This window comes from Nomascus leucogenys, chromosome 6 (assembly GCF_006542625.1).
Source record: "Nomascus leucogenys isolate Asia chromosome 6, Asia_NLE_v1, whole genome shotgun sequence".
NCBI lineage: Eukaryota > Metazoa > Chordata > Mammalia > Primates > Hylobatidae > Nomascus > Nomascus leucogenys.
Genome location: NC_044386.1, coordinates 32,925,656 through 32,946,343, shown reverse-complemented (window position 1 = coordinate 32,946,343; position 20,688 = coordinate 32,925,656). Strand labels below are relative to the sequence as shown.

Sequence of the window (20,688 nt, the reverse complement as noted above, 5' to 3'; positions counted from 1 at the left end):
GTATTTACCTTGTATAACATGATGGTTTGAAGTATGTATAATTGTGGAATGACTAAATCTGGCTAGTAACATCTGGGCATGGGTTTTATTTTATTGAGATGAATACACATAACATAAATTAGCAATTTTAAAGTGTATCTTACATTCACAATGTTGATAAACCATAGTCTATATAGTCACTCCTCACTGGCCCTCCCACCCCAGCCCCTTGCAACTACTAATTTGCTTTCTGTCTCTATGAATTTGCCTATTCTGAATATTTCACATAAATGAGATCGTACAATGTGTGACATTTTGCGTCTGGCTTCGTGTACTTAGCATAACATGGCCAAGATTTGTCCACATTGTGGCATCTGTCAGTACTGTGTTCCTTTTTATGGCTGAAAAATGTTCCATTGTATGGCTATACCACATTTTGTTTATCCATTTATCCATGGATGGACATTTGGTTTGTTTCTACCTTTTGGCTGTTGTGAATAATGCTTCCATAAACATGGGTATATGTGCATTTGTTTGAGTTCCTGTTTTCAGTTCAGCTCATGGGGTTTTTGTGGGAACTGGACACATGCTGACTACCTAGTGGGGGCACCACTGATGCCTTTAACGTTATTCTGAAGGTGTGCAAAGAGGGTCCCATTGGGGATCTGTCCCAGATCCAGGAGCCAGATCTCACTTTCTCTCCATGACTGGTTTTTAGTCTCTGTTTCTTTTCATTCTCCCTTACTGTCATGGATGGCAGGGAAAAACCAGAGCAAAATGAATGAGGTGGACAAGGTAGGGGAGATGTCATGGGAAATGAGAATGGGAGGTGAGTGGCTGGGGGCAGCCATTGGGCCAGTATCATGAAGCAAGGTAGAGGGTCAGGAAAGACAATGGTGGTCCTGGGAAGGATCAAGACTCTGAGGTGGGTTTACAGAATGAGAAGGGCATGTCGTCGACACCAGTTCCTGCTTCCATAGGGGTTAGGGTGGGGATGGGGCACATGCCACTAGCAGAATATGGTCAGGGCAAGAGAACGGCTCAGGCAAGGATGAGCAAGGCAGCAGGAGATGGCTAGATGAGTGAATTGGTGGTCTTGTCCATGGCTCAGGATTCTGGCTGTCAATGAGGGGAGAGTTAGTGCCGAAGCTGGGAATGAGCTCTGGGAATTGTCAGCTTGAGGTCAGGTGACAAAATAGTAATAAGCAAACGCCAGTTAGAAAGCTAAAGCTGCCAAGAAGGGCACAGTCTTGGCTGCAGGTATCCCTGTTGGATGAGAATTGGAACATGCTCCTTGTGTGTGCCTGGCAAGAATAGAGATGGAAGTCTCTAAGAACAGGGTGTGCCACCCTCTGGAGTTCCAGGGAACCTCTGCTTAGGTGCCAGAGGAAGCAGAGGAAGACTGTGTAGCTTTAGACAAAGCAAGTTTTTCCTAATGTGGAGTAAAGAGCTGGGACTGAGACAGGTCTCCTTCTTGACCTGAGGTTCAAGAGAACTGAAAGGAATTGCTCCCACCTTCACCCACATACTGGAAACCTGAATACAGGGCAAGAAGGAGGGATCCTGTACCTTGGCTCGGCGGAGCCTGCAAGAAAGTGGCTATGTTAAGTGTGTGCATCCCTGAATTATGTATTCTGGCCTCAGTTATTGGCTTGATGAGATTCCTTTTCCCAAAAGTCAAATAAGGAGTACCCTGTATGGGAGACCTTTCAGGGTGTATAGGAGAACAACTGTCTTGGCATAGACGAGGTTGTGAATCTGCAGGTTGCTGTCTTTGATGAAAATAATTCAGTCCTAATGTAGCACTTAGGGGAAGTGCCAGAATTTGACTGGGGAGGGAGCCTTGAAGCCAGGGTGGAACCACATTCTAATACTGTTTTTTTTTTCTGCACATTGCATGCTGTCCTTTGCACATCCTTCAAGCCTCTTGCCTCTCATTCTTTTCATTCACGACTCACCAGTAACTTCTAGAGTCCCCAATTTACTGAGTATGTGGACTCATGAGAATTAGTGTTCTTTGAAGCTGGGATGGAATTTAAAGACCATCTTATCCAATCCTCCCATTTAACAGAGGAGGAAACACAGGCTGTGAGATTCACTCACAGGCAGGTTCCCAGGCAGATGGGGGTGAGGGGTAGGGGGAGTTGAGGGGTGGGGATTGAAGAGTCAGGACTATAACCCAGGTCTCCAGGCTCCCAGCCAAGTGCTCTTCCCACTGTTATGAAAGCTTTGAGAGCTCAAGTGTGGCTACAGGAGTTGGTACGTCCCTTGGGGACCACTCAGGAGACAGCCCTTCACTGCGCCCATCCTAAGAACCTCGTTGGGTGTTAGTGGACACTAACCTGTGAATCAAGGAGATCATACCCACTACAGGTAAGAATCATTAAAGATCAAGTGCTGAAAATCTCATTCAAGACAGAAGCAACAAAATCAATGTTTAGACCAAAGAGGGGAACATTAAATGTGAGGGTCAAGGGAATATGGAAAATTCTACATAAAATAATACGGCATATAAGGTTGGTTCAAAAAAGAGAGTATAGAGAAATTGGACTTCTTTTATAGATGGAAGAGGGCTTCAGAAAGATCGAAGCATCTTGGGAAATGGTGATATATTTAAGATTATTGTCTAGGCTGGAGAAATCAGATGTCCTCAGGGCTAGGTAAGTAAGTTATAAATATGCCAGGCAGACAGTTGGCATAGAGAAAAATGGGAAATTCTGAGATGTTTCCTGACAGAGAAGGCTGTAAATTTCCTTCTCGGTGAGGCTGCTGTCACTCTGCCCAGCCTGAGGCAGCAGCGAGGCCTGGACTCTGCTAACATGCTATGTCTTCCCCTCAGATGGCAGGGACAGCGCGCCATGACCGAGAGATGGCGATCCAGGCCAAGAAAAAGCTCACCATGGCCACCGACCCCATTGAAAGACTACGACTGCAGTGCCTGGCCAGGGGCTCTGCTGGGATCAAAGGACTTGGCAGGTAGGACCCAGCTACAGGTGGCAGGGAATGGAGTGGGAAGGAACGACTTGGCCAGGTGAGGCTAATGTTGGCCACGTGGTCTTGGGCAACTCATTTCCTCCTAGGGCCTCAGTTCCTTATTTGTAAAATGTAGGGTTTAGAAGAGTTGATCTGTGAGGTCCCTTGTGACAGTTTTGGGATCTTAGTCCCAGATTCAGCAAGATTCATATCTGCTACAAGACAGTGCAGCTCTGGGAAAATATGAGTTAAAGGGAGAAGCAGCATGTGCTGTGGCATGGAGATGCCTGGTGAGAGGGACTCTCTCTACAGCTGTGATAATGAAGGCCAGGGTGGAAGACAGAGAAAGGAACAGCCAGTTAGCCCTAATTGCAGAATTTGGAGTTTTGTTCTCAGGCAATCATTTCTCTGTCACTTCGAGGGACACTGGTATTGCTTGTCAGATAACTGATAGCTCACTGCCAATGGGGTTCTCTCAGCTGGGTAGCTCCTGTTCTCCCACCCTCTGTCCTCTGAGTGTGAATAGTTTTAAGGACTGAGAAACCCAAGGGGAAAGGAGATTGTGAGCCTCCTGAGGGCAGGTTCTGTGCATTATAAGAAACTCCATCAAGAGGCTGCCATGGGCCAGGCATTGGACACGTCTCAGGGACCCATGGGTGAAAAAGTCTTCTTAAGCCCCCATGAAGGACAATGACTGTGGAGAATATGAGTGATCTAAATGGTATCTCAGTGGTGTGAGAAGTTGTATATTAGAGAAGTACAGGGTGCCAATGGGAGGGAAATCTAGCCTTGCACCCAAACGATGCAGAAGGCTTTACTTCCAGCAAGGTACCGAGTGCCTGGGAGACAACTCTGAATGGTCCCAAGTCTCAGACTAAGCCCAGCTCTGTCAGAAGGCCAGGCAGTGGGGATATGGACCCTGGTGGCCAGGCTGCCCCAGTCCAATGGGAAGACCAGCCCCCATGCCCTCAATATTGTGTCACTTCAACCTCTACACCATTCATCATGGGTCCACATCATTGTCCTTAGTGCAAACCCTTGAGGAATCCTCTCTTCCACTCTCTGGTTCACTCAGTGGAATCCCTCCTGCTGCCTGTGCTGTCTTCACCCCATACCCACTGCACACTGCGTCTCTACCAGACTTTCCACTGGGAACCAGTCTACATTCAACAGACACCATTCCATCCTAGGCCTTTTGTAGAATGTGCCATCTGCCTCCCTTACTGGCCTTGGCCTTCTCTAAGCACCTCCTAACTCAAGTGGAAGGTGCCCCTTCTCCTCCACTCCTACCTTAGGGTCAGTTGAAGACTAAACACTCTCCTTCAGTCTAACTCCAAATCCCAGGTCATGTCCACCCTTTTGTTCATTTATTTCTTTCCTGTAAATCCTGTCTTAGAAGGGCATCTCTTCAGGTTAGGCTCTGCCATCTTCCCACCTGCACAACATTTAGCATTCTGTGAAGCATTGGCTCCTGGCACCACCTTTCCACCCTGAGTCTTTATCCTGACCAAGATCAAGATGACTCTATTATTTATAAACTTGGCACCTTCATTTTTTGACACGAAATTCTTGTGGTTTTCAACAGTATATGTTCTTTCTTAGTCATTTCCAATTGGCTTGTAAATGTAGATACTTCTCTAGTATCTAAATTCTCAGCATTCTTTTGCTCATATCCTTAATTTATCAGACACCTTGGCTACTCCTGAGTTAGCACATCTCTACTCTGGCCCCTTGCCACATTCTCGGAATGATATCCATTCCTGAGATCCAAACTAATTTCACAATTTATATATATATATATATATTTTTTCTTTTAATCAGGAAAGATACTAGATAACTAACCAACTAACCAGTGAATATCTCCATGTAGTTGCCTTAGTATCCAATCCAAACAAAACAAAAGTCTTTTTTTTTTTTTTTTTTTGGTTTCAAATAGAGCTTCTTCTGCAGCCCCTACTGTTTTAACAGTATTACTACTCTTCCAGGTCCTTGGGTTGAAAACTTTAGAATTATCTTCATTAGCCCACCATATTGACTCCTTTATTTCTATAATATCTTGAAAGCTTTCTTTTTCTTATTTTCATTCCAATTGCTCAAGTGCAGACACTCAACATTTTTTCACTGGACTTTTATGATAGTATTCTTACTGGTTCCTTTGCTTCTAAGTTTTCAGTCCTCCAATTCATTCAACCCACTATTGCTAGAGTTCTCTTAGTTCTCTTATTGCTAAAGTTCTCATTATTTTGATAATGTCACTTCAAGTCAACTGTTTAACGACTTTAAAAACGACTTGCTAATAAAGTTCAAATTTTTAGCATTTAAGGACATTTAAAAGTCTTTAGATTCTGATTACTCCAACTTTCCATCTTTTAAAAAATATTCTTTAAGTGCTGGGATACATGGGCAGAACGTGCAGGTTTGTTACATAGGTATACTTGTGCCATGGTGGTTTGCTGCACCCATCAACCTGCCATCTACATTAGGTATTTCTCCTAATGCTATCCCTCCGCTAGCCCCCCACCCCCTGATGTTCATGTTCCGGTGTGTGATGTTCCCCTCCTTGTGTGCATGTGATCTCATTGTTCAACTCCCACTTATGAGCGAGATCATGCGATGTTTGGTTTTCTGTTCCTGTGTTACTTTGCTGAGAATGATGGTTTCCAGCTTCACCCATGTCCCTGCAAAGGACTTGAACTCATCCTTTTTTTATGGCAGCCTGATATTCCATGGTGTATCTGTGCCACATTTTCTCTATCCAGTCTATCACTGATGGGCATTTGGGTTGGTTCCAAGTCTTTGTTGTTGTAAATAGAGCTGCAATAAACATATGTGTGCATGTGTCTTTACAGCAGAAAGATTTATAATCTTATGGGATTGCTAGGTCAAATGGTATTTGTGGTTCGCCATCCTTGAGGAATTGCTACACTGTCTTCCACAACGGTTGAACTAATTCACACTTCCACCAACAGTGTAAAAGCATTCCTCTCCAGCATCTGCTGTTTCCTGACTCTTTGATGATCGCCATTCTAACTAACGTGATTTGCATTTCTCTAACGACCAGTGATGATGAGCTTTTTTTTTTTTTTTACATGTTTCTTGGCTGCATAAATGTCTTCTTTTGAGAAGTGTCTGTTCATATCCTTTGCCCACTTTTTGATCTTTTTTTTTGTTTTTTTCTTGTAAATTTGTTTGTCTTTGTAGATTCTGGATATTAACCCTTTGTCAGGTGGATAGATTGCAAACATTTTCTCCCATTCTGTATGTTGCCTGTTCACTCTGATGACAGTTTCTTTAGCTGTGCAAAAGCTCTTTAATTTAATTAGATCCCATTTGGCAATTTTGACTTTTGTTGTCATTACTTTTGGTGTTTTACTCATAAAGTTTTTGCCTATGACTGTGTCCTGAATGGTATTGTCTAGGTTTTCTTCTAGGGTTTTTATGGTTTTCGGTCTTACATTTAAGTCTTTAATCCATCTCGAGTTAATTTTTGTATAAGGTGTAAGGAAGGGGTACAGTTTCAGTTTTCTGTATATGGCTAGCCAGTTTTCCCAACACCATTTATTAAATAGGGAATCCTTTCCCCATTGCTTGTTTTTGTCAGGTTTGTCAAAGATCAGATGGTTGTAGATGTGTGGCATTATCTCTGAGGCCTCTGTTCTGTTCCATTGGTCTATATATCTATTTTGGCATCAGTGCCATGCTGTTTTGGTTACTGTAGCCTTGTAGTATAGTTTGAAGTCAGGTAGCATGATGTCTCCAGCTTTGTTCTTTCTGCTTAAGATTGTCTTGGGTATACGGGCTCTTTTTTGGTTCCATATGAAATGTAAAGTAGTTTTTTTCTAATTCTGTGAAGAAAGTCAATGGTGGCTTAATGGGGATAGCATTGAATCTATAAATTACTTTGGGCAGTATGGCCATTTTCACAATATTGATTCTTCCTATCCATGAGCATGGAATGTTCTTCCATTTTTTTGTGTCTTCTTTTATTTCACTGAGCAGTGGTTTGTAGTTGTCCTTGAAGAGGTCCTTCACATCCCTTGTAAGTTGTATTCCTAGGTGTTTTATTCTCTTCGTAGCAATTGTGAATGGAGATTCACTCATAATTTGGCTATTATAGGTGTGTAGGAATGCTTGTGATTTTTGCACATTGATTTTGTATCCTGAGACTTTGCTGAAGTTGCTTATCAGCTTAAGGAGATTTTGGGCTGAGATGATGGGGTTCTCTAAATATACAATCATGTCATCTGTAAACAGAGACAATTTGACTTCCTTTCTTCCTATTTGAACACCCTTTATTTCTTTCTCTTGCCTGATTGCCCTGGCCAGAACTTCCAATTCTATATTGCATAGGAGTGGTGAGAGAGGGCATCCTTGTCTTGTGCTGGTTTTCAAAGGGAATGCGTCCAGCTTTTGCCCATTCAGTATGATATTGGCTGTTCACTTGTCATAAATAGCTCTTATTATTTTGATATACGTTCCATCAATACCTAGTTTATTGAGAGTTTTTAGCATGAAGGGGTGTTGAATTTTATGGAAGGCCTTTTCTGCATCTATTGAGATAATTATGTGGTTTTTGTCATTGGTTCTGTTTATGTGATGGATTACATTGATTTGTGTATGTTGAACCAGCCTTGCATCCCAGGGATGAAGACGACCTGATCGTGGTGGAAAAGCTTTTTGATGTGCTGCTGGATTCGGTTTTCCAGTATTTTATTGAGGATTTTTGCATTGATGTTCATCAGGGATATTGGCCCGAAATTTTCTTTTTTTTGTTGTGTCTCTGCCAGGTTTTTGTATCAGGATGATGCTGGCCTCATAAAATGAGTTAGGGAGGAGTCCCTCTTTTTCTGTTGTTTAGAGTAGTTTCAGAAGGAATGGTACCAGCTCCCCTTTGTACCTCTGGTAGAATTAGGCTGTGAATCCATCTGGTTTTGGGCTTTTTTGGTTGGTAGGCTATTAATTATTGCCCCACTTAAAACCACTAATTATCCTTTTTAGTGTCTCTCTTTCAATATCTTCTTAAGAAAAGAGACTGCATCTCGCTTGCCTTTTTATTCCTCTTTACAGGGCTCAGTGCAAAGTTTGGTGCATTATAAATTCCTAAGCAGTGAATTTTATTGAATAACACATGGTGGTTTAATAATACATAATTAATTTCAGATTCTATTTAGGTTTTACAAGGAAACCGATAAGTTCACTTTCTGTAGCATTGCTGTCTGTACACTAATTAATTAATTAATTAATTCATCCAGCCAATAAATATTGATTGAGACCACTACACAGTAAACACATATTAATGAACAAAATGATCATGATCTCCGCCCTCGTGGGACCTATGTTCTAGTCTATGTAATTCCCTTATTCAAAGTGTTCTTTCTTGTTTTTCAAATGAAACATGAAATACAAAGAAGTAAGAATTTGTCATTTTTACACATAGCTAAGGTAGAGGAAAGCACAAATTGTGACTTGATAATTATACATTATTTGAGAATTAATAAGGAACTTAAGATCAACCAGTCTAGTCCTTCACAGAAAACTGAAACCTACAGAGGTACCCAGGTCACATTGGAAATTAAGCTAATTTTAGCGGTAAAACTGAAAATCAAGCCCAGATTTTCTGAATCCTAATTAAGAACTCTTTCTACATGGTAGATTACCAGCAAAATGGAAATTCTCAGGGCTGTGCTGAGGGTAGTAGGAAATGATGGAGGAAGAGGGACTGTTAGCAAAGAGCGAGGTCACAGTGGGGTGTGCTGAGATTGATAGAAGACTAGAAGGATCCCAAGCATCATAATTAAACAGTTAGAAAATATATTCATTCTTTCATAGGAAAAGGGACAGGTACCACATGTTTGGAGGTGATCAGACATAGTTAGAGATAATGTGGCATGTTTCCAAGTGGAGGCTACTTGTAGCTAGCACAACGTCTAGGTTTTCGGCAGTCAGTGGATGTATGTTTAAAAAACTAGAAGCTACCTGTACATTTTTTGCTAAGTTCTGGAGACATTATCAAGAAAAATAGGTACCATAGGGTTTTCAATAAACAATAATGCTTATTGTTACTGGAGCATTATTATTTCTAGGTCTTCTCAGCTGATAAAACAAGGAAATATGTGTGTATATAGTAATCTGCATATAAACATTATTTATTTATTTTCTGCTTTCCTTTAATGGGGAATGGGGAAACTTTGGGTCCTTTGAGTCTATTAGCAAAGATGAAAGCTTATAAAAAGTTACATTTTTATCTTTTTAAATAGACTACTTTAAAAACTGATGTCAACACATTATTATTACGTAAGGCCCATAATTTATTCATACTTCGTTAGTTTTTACCTAGTGTCCTTTTCTGTTTCAGGATCTCATCCAGAACTCTGCTTTACATTTACTTGTCATGTTTCCTTAGGATCCTGTTGGTTATGACAGTTTCTCAGACTTTCCTGGTTTTCGATGAACGTGACAGGTCAAGTATTTTGTAGGATGCCCACCTATTGGAATTTTCTCTGTTTTTTTTTCTTCATGACTAAACTGGGCTTATTGTTTTTAGGGACCACAGATGTAAAGCACCATTTTTATCACATTGTATCAAAGATATGTATGATTAACATGATTTATTACTGTTGATGTTGACACTGATCACCTGATTGAGGTAGTATTTGTCAGACTTCTCCACTATAAAGTTGCTTCCCTTTTCCCTGTTCCATATTGTACTTTTTGTAAGGAAACCTGTTTGTAGAGCCCACACTTAGAAAGTGGGGAGTATGTGTTCCCTCCTTGAGGGCAGAGTATATCCATAACTTATTTGGAATTTTTCTGCAAGAGAAATTTGTCATTTTCCTCACATTTACTCTATTTATTTAAACCAATATAGATGTAGGGATTTCTTTTTTAAATTTTGGGTTATAATCCAACATTGTTTTATTGGTTTAATTGTTCCAGCTTTGATCCTGAGAGCTCTTTAAGTTGGCTCCTATATCCCTGACATATCCCCATCACTGTGTTGTTTGCTTTTTAGCACTTCTTTACTTTCTGGTACTACAAAATGTCCCATTTGGTATATTCATGCCCTAGGCTCTACACGTGCTTATTGTTACTGGAGCATTATTATTTCTAGATCTTCTTGGCTGATAAAACAAGGAAATATGTGTGTGTATAATAATCTGTGTATAAACATTATTTATTTATTTTTAAAAGACAGAGTCTTGCTCTGTCACCCAGGCTGGAGTGCAGTGGTGTGATCTCGGCTCATTGCAACCTCTGCCTCCCAGGTTCTAGTGATTCTTCTGCCTCAGCCCCCTGAGTAGCTGGGATTACAGGAGCACACCGCCATGCCCGGCTGATTTTTGTATTTTAGTAGAGACGGAGTTTCACCGTGTTGCCCAGGCTGGCCTTGAACGCCTGAGCTCAGGCACTCTACCTGCCTCGGCCTCCCAAAGTGCTAGGATTATAGGCCTGAGCCACCGCGCCAGGCCTAAATATTTTCATATGTAATGATTTATGTCTATATATATATATATTTTTTTTTTTAGGAAACACATTGTATGTTTTTTTTTATTTCCATAGGTTTTTGGGGAACAGGTGGTGTTTGGTTACATAAATAAGTTCTTAATATAGACATAAACCAAAATCTCTGATTTATGTCTATATTAAGCTAAGTATGAGTTCACACTGGTGTCTCCAACTCTAATCCATGCCTCTTTTCCTATCTTATCTGTAAATTCTCACTCCCACTTTGAGAAACCTGGCTTCCATCTTTGTTATCCATTTACTTGATGGTTTGACTTCAGTATACATGTACATCAGTATCAGAATTGTTAACCTGTATCCCTGTGGGAAACAACTTTATCAGCTAGAGTACAGTAATTGTGTGCAGTTCCTGTGTTCTTACAGACTCTACTCATTTTCAAAGTACTCAAAGTACTTTCTCTCTTATCCCTTTACCCCTTTTGGGGATGTTTCATTCTTTCATAATACAGTGAGATTCTCTTGTCACAGTTTGCATTCCTTCCCTGTGATTTTCTGACTTCCTAAATCATTTTTTTAAAATTCATATGCATTAAGGTTTACACCTTGTTCTGTAAAGTGCTATGGGTTTTAGCAAATGCATAATGTCATGTATCCACCATCATAGTATTATAAAGGATAGTTTCATTGACCTAAAAATCCCACGTTTCACCAATTCAACTCTTTCCTTTACCTTTCATCTTTTTACTGTCTCCACAGTTTTGTCCTTTGCAGAATGTCATGTAATTAGAATTATACTTTGTGTGTGTGTGTGTGTGTGTGTGTGTGTGTGTGGTGGGAAGAGGCTCTCCAGTTTTGGAAGGGAGGGTGCAGAGAAGAATTTAAGACTTTTGTATTTTAATTTCACAAAACCTTGAGTGTGGATTTTTTTTAAATCTTTACACTTACACCTGTTATTTGTACATTTCTTCTGAGTTTTTGTGTGTATTTTCTTCAGAGTGTTTAGAATTATGGATGATGATAATAATCGAACCCTTGATTTTAAAGAATTTATGAAAGGGTTAAATGATTATGCTGTAGTCATGGAAAAAGAAGAGGTGGAAGAGCTTTTCCGGAGGTTTGATAAAGATGGAAATGGAACAATAGACTTCAATGAATTTCTTCTCACATTAAGAGTAAGTGGCCCCATTAATCAGTGTATCTGCTGAGTTTGGCTTTCACATGGTTTGGGTTGGCTATCTTGAGGTTTTGTTTTTACCTGTTGTTAGCACACTGTGGGGAGGGGGATGAGCAGAAGACTGTGAACAGACTTAGGAACTTTTTGGAGCAATCGTAGTGCCTATTACATAATAGCACACAAATATTATTTCACATCATTGAGGGGAATGAGATATTTTATCACATAGGATACCAAAAAAGCTCATTTGCTTATGTATGTCTCTGTATGTATTCTTCTATTTTTGTAGCCTCCAATGTCCAGAGCCAGAAAAGAGGTAATCATGCAAGCTTTTAGAAAGTTAGACAAGACTGGAGATGGTGTTATAACAATCGAAGATCTTCGTGAAGTATATAATGCAAAACACCACCCAAAGTATCAGAATGGGGAATGGAGTGAGGAACAAGTATTTAGGAAATTTCTGGATAACTTTGATTCACCATATGACAAAGATGGATTGGTAAGTAAAAGAGCCTAATCTAGGGGAAATTTCTTCAATTCGAAATTGTAAATGGGAAATAGGTCCAAACCCTTAAAAATGTTAACACATTGATACCATATTTGTTGTAAATAGAAGTAAACTATTTCCCTAGGAACCACCTAGAAAATTCTCCATTGCCAGGGGAAACCTTCATGTTACTTTAGTTGAAACCTAATGTATGTATGTGCATGCACAAACTCATAGACATATGTTGAAATGTATTGGTAGGGGATCCACATAAGTGATGACCTGTCATCTGGGGAATGTGATGTTCTGATTAAACATGCCATTTTATGGTTGTTATATTTACCATACTCAGCTAGTTGCATTCCAATGAACTGACTGTAATAAAAGATATTTAACTTTGAAATGAGATCATAATTTAATTCTGGGGAACAGATTTACAAGGCCTTTCAGGATGTTTTGGTGCCTTCACACTCATCCTCATTCGTCATCACACTTTGCTATGTGGAAATGCCATTTAAAGGTAGTTTTTGGTAAACGGAACGTCAAATAACAGAATTTACTCTGATTTATTCTTTAGTGTGCTTTGAGATTAACTTACATTTCTAAACTGCACTGAATTTGAAAACAAAATCAACCACCCCATCTCCATTAACTTTTATCTTCAAGTTACAAATGCATAGCTTGGTAGGGTAAGGAATTATATAGCTCCATGACTGTGTCTAGGCTGAGATGAAAATGTCGTCTGTCCTTTATCAACAGCCCTAAATGGACTTTTTAGAAAAAAAAAAACAAAAACCCAGAGCCAGTTCTGTTCTTAGGTGACCTAAGGGTTTTGGTGATAAGGAAAGGGGGTTGTCCCTTGAGTAACCGTCAGCAGCAGCACAACCCCAGGGTTCATTGTCTCTTAAGCCCTTTACAGCACAGGAAAAGATTAGTGGCCCAGTGGACAAGAAGAGAGTGGTTAAGGGAAGAAGAAATAAACCTTCCTCTTCTGAAGAGAATGTCCTTCAACTTTTTAAATGAAACTTCATGAGGAGTCTCATTAGCAAGGGGTTGGGGATAGGAAGGTGACCTTTCTGTCCTTCCTGCTGACATTTCCCTGTCAGGGGTGGAGACATACCCTCTATTTCAGGCTGAAGATTGTGGAGGCAGGTTTACAAAAGGGCCGAAATTCAATAGGGCAGCCAAAATCTTAGGGACAGAAATAAAAATCACGTGTTTTCTTCCAGTATTGCTGGCCTTGATCACTGAGATGTCAGTGGAAAAATAGCCAACTGCCATTTCCCCAAATTAGCCCACCCCTTTGTGGATCCCAGAGTGTGTCTGCTTCTCTCTGCAGGTGGTTCCTCCTCATTGCCAGGGGAAACCTCAGCTACCCTTTTCGCTAACAAAAGTCAAAATAGCCAGTTGTGATTCGGCTGATTCAAGTCTGCACACCACCCCTTTTGATATTTATCTTAAGAAGCCACATTAAGCTCTCAAAAGCTTATAAAGGTTATTAAGGTTTTTAGCAGTTATAGCACTTGATGTCATCTGCATGTTACAGACTCTGTATTGATTCCCAACTCTGGCTGTTCATAATCATCATCAGGGAGGATTTGTTAGTAATGTAGATTGCTAGCTGCACTGCAGAACCACAGAATCTGATGTTTTGGAGGGCGGCTTCACATTTTAATGTGTACCAGATGACTCTTATACTTACGCGTATTTGTGATCCTTAGCTCTAAAAGATTCAGAAGTGACTGTTTTAAAATTACCAAATATCATATGCACATGACCCCATTTAGCATAATAATGAATCTGGGCAACATTTTTTGAGCACATATCAACTGGGCATTTGCTAATGGCTTACCAGGGATATCTCATTTAATAGACATAATAAAACTGTTTCTGAAAGGTGACGTGTAATTCAAACTTTCACACACTGAATTGTATCTTAAATGCACAAGAAATTGTTGATGTAGAGGAACTCCATGGTAAATTCTTTTATGAGGAGAATAATTAGCTTCTAATTTACCTCTTGCAAATTGAACTATTTTGCATATTAAGATTTCTTGTGGTGAAGCATAGCTGTACTTGAAGCCAGTGTGCTCATTTATGGCTAAAAACATCCCATATAAGACAAAATTTAAAATAATGCAAAAAATTTAGCATAGCTCCTAGCTAAGGATAATGTTCAAACTTGATAATCTAGGCTAAACTCTCAAATACCCATAAAGGTTGCTGGAGTTTGCAGCAGTCATGGAATTTGACGTCATAAATCTTGCACTAATACCCCACTGGACTCCCATAGCAGCCGGAAGCCATTTGGATGGAGGTGTGAAGCAATCAGATAACCTGTGAAACAGACTTTCCTTACCCCTTTTCTATCACTAAACCCCACCCCAATTTGGTGAGACATTTACTTCTTATTCTTTAATATCTAAGTTTTAAATTCTTCATGTGTATATATGACTTTATAATCACAATATTTTAAAAAAGCCTCTTAGGACTTTAGACCTTCAGGGAATATCAGTCTATTGCCTCATCCATCTCATAAAAAATTTTAAATAATTAAAAATATGTTAGGTATATTACTGAGTGTATGTATTAATAGTAACCTAGATTTGTTTTAGGATTTTTCTGATTAATTTGGAGCTGAGAAAAAGGGCTTGTATTGTGACTTCCATTACCCCCATCTGGGACCTTCCCCTGTATATATGATACATACCTTGTCATATAAAGGTAGCCTAGTCAAGAGGCCTGCTAAAAGTAGGAGTGCCCAGTCTCTCATTTTTTCTAATGTCAAATAAAATGAATAAGGATAGTAATTATTGCTAACCAGCAATTTATTATGACGAGGGCAAATTTACAGGGGATCAGAGAATTTGCGATTCAGGCCATTCCCAATATAAGTTGAGTCTCAGAAAACAAGCAAACACCTAGCTAAGAGTAACTGATGGCTTTTTCCAAAGTGATCAAATACGTTAGCTCTGACCTCTGGCTTGATGTCATCTGACTTCCAAGTGAGGTTTAATGCTTCCTTTATCTTTTGCCCATCTTGGATTCCTTCTCCATTCTCCATCAGAGCCAACTGAACTCAGGTCACTCCATTCCACTGGGGGAGTTTGGGATGGAAGGATGGAGGTCACAATACCAGTCTCAATCATGTATTGGTGTTTCAGTTAGGGTTTGCTTTCAATCGCAAGAAATAGGAAATCTTATTATACACTGGAATACACAAATTAGGTTTTATTTTTTATTCTACTTGATGTTCTCACTTGAGTGGCTTAAAGAGAGCAGAGCTGAGGTCTTTGTGATTTTCCTGGCCTTTCCTTCATGATCTCAAGATGGTTGCCTAACTTCAGCCAGCACATCTGAGTTTCAGGCAGCAGGACAAAGGAGGGAGAAGGAGGGAATGAGAAAGGGCTAGAGCCTGCATCAGGAAAGCAAAAGCTTCCCTAGAAATTCATGTCAAATTTCCTTTGTATCTTATTAGTGAGAACTCTATTACTTGGCCATCCCAAGCTGAAGCTGCAGGGGAGTCTGGGAAAGTGAGTTTTGAGTTTTTCAACTTTTGTGGGAGAGAAAAGGTAGGGACAGGAGTATTACAGTGGATGTGGAGGGAGTCTCACTCAATGGCTGTCATCCCTGGTCAACCAACAGAAAATAGAAACAATAAGAAACTAAAAATAATAGGAGTTTGATAATTTTTAATTAAAAAATAATTAGCTGTAAAAAGTGTTCCTCAAACTGTCACGGTAAAGTGCACCATCAAAATGGCTCAGGGTCTCTTGTGTAACTCTTTTACTTTACTTGCTATTTGCTGTAAAATGATCCACTTACTTTGTTGGAGTATTTCACCAGCCTGCAACCTTTTTGAGGACTAAGACTTTATCTTAATTATCATTGATATTCCCAGTTAAATTATTGTAGTGTGCACAACAATTAACTGGGATGTTTAGGTTTTTAAGAAGTAAACTCCACAACCGCTTGCTTCAGAGATTCTGATTTAGCAGGTGTGGGGTACAGCCTGGGGACCTAGGCTTATGACAGACACCCCAGGTGGTACTGATGCAGGTGGTGTGGACCCACACCGGTAAACATTTCCCTGGAACCTCACACAACATGAGAAAGATAGAAAGAGGGCAATAATGATATGTGAAACTTAATGTAATCCCTTAATGAGGGAATTGAAAAGCAGAGGCTGAGGGATCCAAACGAGGAGAGGAATAAAGAAGTTCAAGAAAGGGTGATGCTAATGGTATCCTAATTTTGACAGAGACTCTATGCATGTATTGTAGATGTGTATTTACAGTTCAACTATGAGCTGAGTTCAAATGCCTTTCTTTCTACTGCCCTTCCTTATGTTTTTAGTGGGAAGGAGTGGTATGAGAGAGAACTATGGATCCGGTGACTTTTTTTTTCTGGTCACTTAAAATTTCAATAGGACAAGTGGGTCAGTCATCTCTTATGATTCTTGGAAGGCATAGGTATATCCCCAACTGATCATGTCAACCAACATGGTTAGAGTGTACATATTATCTAGACCTGTTAAAAATAAGACTAATAACTGTCTTTTCTTCTTTCCTAGAGGAAAGTAATATAAAATCCCCGCACAGATAAACACATTAGTCAATATTTCAAAGAGATGGTCATGGGTGTAGAGTGGAGAGAAGCCAGGATGGGTGGGAGGCATGAAGCAGGGGTAAGCTTTTTATTCACCCTGGGCCTCGAGTGAGTTATTTATGTGTTAGAAAAGCATGCAACCCAGGAGCATTTAACTAGAAATCTGTTTCTTCACCCACAGGAGAGAACTCCATTTTTGGAAAGGGAAAACATCACTTATTCTGACACAAGGACATGACATGTTGTTTCTGACATGTCACAGAAAGACAGAAATAACTACAGTTGCAGAGCACTTCCTTCTTACTCTGAATTTCAGTCTCCCATATCTGAATCGACGGGCTCCCACCCTTAGAGAAAAGATGACAACCTATGTGTCACTTTCCATTTAGGTTGGCTTAGAAACTTTCAACACTTTCTCTCTTCCCAGGTGCTGTTCTCACACCATCCTCAGCTTCACTTGTTCTTTTGTTTTAGATCAGTTCCTCAGCCATGATCACACACACAAAGAAATCCTCTATTTCCCTTCTATTTACAGGTGCACAAGGTGGGCGCCCATTGACAGAGTGAGAAGCAAAGTTTTGTTTTTGTTTCTAACTTTTCCACTGCAGGTGACCCCTGAGGAGTTCATGAACTACTATGCAGGCGTGAGCGCATCCATTGACACTGATGTGTACTTCATCGTCATGATGAGAACCGCCTGGAAGCTTTAAGCACGTGACCTGGGGACCAGGCCCTGGGACGGCCATGTGGCTCCGAATGACTAAACGTCAGCTCAAAAATCAGAATCATATTTGATTTCACACTCATCCTAATGTTTTTTTCTGTGTCAAAATACTGCATTTTCTGGGGCCAAAAAACAGGCAGAAATAAAAGACATCGAGTAGCCAACTGTGAGTTTGCCTTCCCTAAGACTGTTTCGTTTGTTCTAAAATAGGACTTAAATAAAATGAGCTCCGTAAAGCTCCTAGTGCTGTGCTGATACATGCAGGTGTCTAATCAACTTTAGGTTTTATCCCTCGGCCATTAATGAAAGCTTGAGTATTTTAATTAAAACCCTCACCCATGCACCCATAGTTTTTCTTCACCTCCTTTTAGATGATCCATTTCTAGGTGAGATGATAATTTATCTCTTTTTATGACTGATTGTAAGTCTTTAAGTGTTTCAGTCTCATTTGGGGACCAGAAGAAGACCACGTGTTAGCCTCAATTTCTACAAGCACATCTTGAGTTTCACTGCCTAGGGTTTAGGGAAGCCGCAGTTTGACAAATAGATTCAAAATGATTTATTTAATAGTCATTTTAAAGACTAGTATGAGAAAGGAGGCTATTTCTTTGAGCAGTAGATCCACGACTGTTCATGGTACTCCTGTGGCTGAAGTTTTGAAACTGGGCTGGGCGCTCAGATTTTATGTGGGACATCTTGCCCTGTGTGTGGGCAGACTATTCCAGAAAGCCTTCACCTGGTGGAATGTTTATCTCTCCCCTCTCTGCTTTCTGCCAATTATGTTGAAATTCCCACCTGTGAGGGCTGGGTGCAGTGGCTCACACCTGCAATCCCAGCACTTTGGGAGGCTGAGGTGGGTGGATCACCTGAGGTCAGGGGTTCAAGGCCAGCCTGTCCAACATGGTGAAAACCCTGTCTCTACTAAATATAAAAAGATTAGTTGGGCATAGTGGCCCATGCCTGTAACCCCAGCTACTCCAGAGGCTGAGACATGAGAATTGCTTGAACCCGGGAGGCAGAGGCTGCAGTGAGCTGAGATCATGCCACTGCACTCCAGCCTAGAGCAAGACTCTGTCTCAAAACAAAACAAAACAAAACAAAAAAACAAAAATTCCCACCAGCACAAGGAGGTTGGGTGTGACACGGACTAGGATTACAATAATATTCCAAAGCAGGTTTTCCATCATGATGCTTCATGGCTTAACACCTCCTCCTCCCAGCACTAAGCTTTGGCTTCATATCATTGATGTGTAGGACTCTGCCCGTGAAAGGCTACTAGAAGCAAAGATAGCGCAGAGGCTGGAAAATAGATAAGGACACTACAGCTCTCCTTCTGTGTCTTCTGTATCTGGGGCCAGAGATAAAAGCACAGTGACCAGCCTCTGGTTATGGTGCTGGAGACAATGCCTACCCACCTTGCTGCTAGGTGAAATACCTCCTTTTGCCTCTGTCCTTAGCTGCACTCATCCCCCAGTTTGCAGACGTGGATTGGGTTAATAGTCGTCTTTAAGGTCTTATATATTTAATTGGCTCTGGATTTAGGGATTGAACACACTTGCCATATTTTGTATCAATTCACTGTTTAGGTTTTATTTCATAGGCTTGGAAGTTGAGATTCGGATATGTATTAATTTAAAACATGTGAAAACCAGTGCTGCTAGATAAGCATTATAGAAGTTATTAAGTAACTTGTTGAGATGCTCAACTTTTTCTTGAGGTTGGGTGCATCCCCGTATTACCAGAAACTAGTTTTTTTTTTTTTTTTACTTAATTGCACAAGTCTGATTTTGTATTGGATTTATTATCTCTGCTCATACAGAGATTGGTTGGGCCAAAGATACCAAGTGTTATGAAGAAACGTGTAGACTTACGTAGAAAACCAGAAGAAATTGTAAAGAAATGTATAGAAAAAAATCCATGTATTTTTGCAGCCTGTGCCTTGCAGACTGTGGCTAAGGAGAGGTCCCCTATTTCCTGGGGATGGTGGGTTTCAAGGCTTTTGCTCTAGAAAGATTCTTGTCTTTGATTCTGGGTATGACTCATGCCTCAGCTTAACTGAGGCTACAGAGTGAGCATGTGATTCTGAGGACTAGGTTGGAGCTATCAGCTTAGGCTTCTCCGGTGATACTTTGCTTCCTGTCTAATGGGGGCACAGGGCACAGCAATCCGATTTCAGATAACCCATACCTCATAGTGTATTTGGTCACATTTAGTTGCTTCTCTTCTAGCGGTTTGGGTTCTGGGCCCATGAGCAAGGTTCCACCAAGGTCCTTACCCTCTGGAAACAAAATCTGCTAATAACCTAATGGTCAAGGGTCACTGCACTCCAATTCTCATTCTCCTCTATGGCTTCTGGCACAGTCAGGAATTGTGCATTATTTAGCTCTACTCCTTCTAGTAGGAGTGGGAGGAACAGAGAAGAGACATTTAAAGAAATCATTTGCTAACACTCTTCTGGATATATTTTTTGTTTATTTAACTTACAGATTTTAAAGCTTACTCTGTTTACAATTTAAAAACTAAGCCCTTAGGTCAGAAGATAAAACACAATAAAAAGTTGCCAAAACATCCCTCAGGAAAACCTCACCTGTTGGGTCTGGTCCTCAGATAGAAAATTAAACAAGCCAAAGAAAAGAGAATGAAATTAGCAACTTTTTATGAAACAAGAATGATGTATGCAAACATTCTGAGAATGAGAGTTTGTCAGAACAAGCCACCCATAACAATACTGAATTTGGATTTCTAACTTGATCAAAGGCAAACCCATGCAAGAATGGCCAGAGACTCTGACTCTCTGCTGCTGTGCACATCATACTTGGACTCCATTCACAGTGCAAATGAGAAACCCAGAATGTGCAAGCTATGCAAGCTAAACTGTAGACTGAGGCAGAATTCTTTCTGCTGGTCTGTGGGGCTGGTTTTCACAGTGATTTAAACTGTGATAGGATCTTCCCAGGCACAGATGGCACTTTGGAGGACCATGTACTTGTTCTGTATGGTTTGGCAGCAGGCATGGAGTCACATTTCATACCGTAATCATGCTTTTCAAAGGCAGAGCTGGGTGTTCTCCAACTAGCTGCAGATTGACTTGGCATACATCATGGCTTGCAGGTGTAAATACATCCCATCAATAAATATTTATTGAGACACATGCTTTTTTTCTAGGCTGTAGGGACAGAGCAGTGAACTAGAATAATTGCAAGCAAAACCACTGGCTTTCAAACCAAACTAACAACTCACAGTTTTTAAGACATCAAAGAGGGTAGAGAGGGAGGGGAA

General features: G+C 40.4%; 1 protein-coding gene across 2 annotated transcripts in view; it reads left to right on the top strand.

Annotated features, from left to right (window-relative positions):
* Positions 1-17,652, top strand: part of CAPSL (calcyphosine like) — a 28,129-nt gene extending 10,477 nt beyond the window's left edge. The window contains exons 2-5 of one of the 2 annotated variants that reach the window (XM_003274342.2): positions 2,819-2,955; positions 11,411-11,588; positions 11,880-12,089; positions 17,294-17,652. In XM_003274342.2, coding sequence (XP_003274390.1) covers positions 2,819-2,955; positions 11,411-11,588; positions 11,880-12,089; positions 17,294-17,395 — 627 coding nt within the window. In that variant the 3' untranslated portion in view covers positions 17,396-17,652. The remainder of the gene's footprint in view (positions 1-2,818; positions 2,956-11,410; positions 11,589-11,879; positions 12,090-17,293) is intronic. The other variant, XM_003274343.2, reaches the window with a different exon arrangement.
* The last annotated feature ends 3,036 nt before the right edge of the window (positions 17,653-20,688 follow it).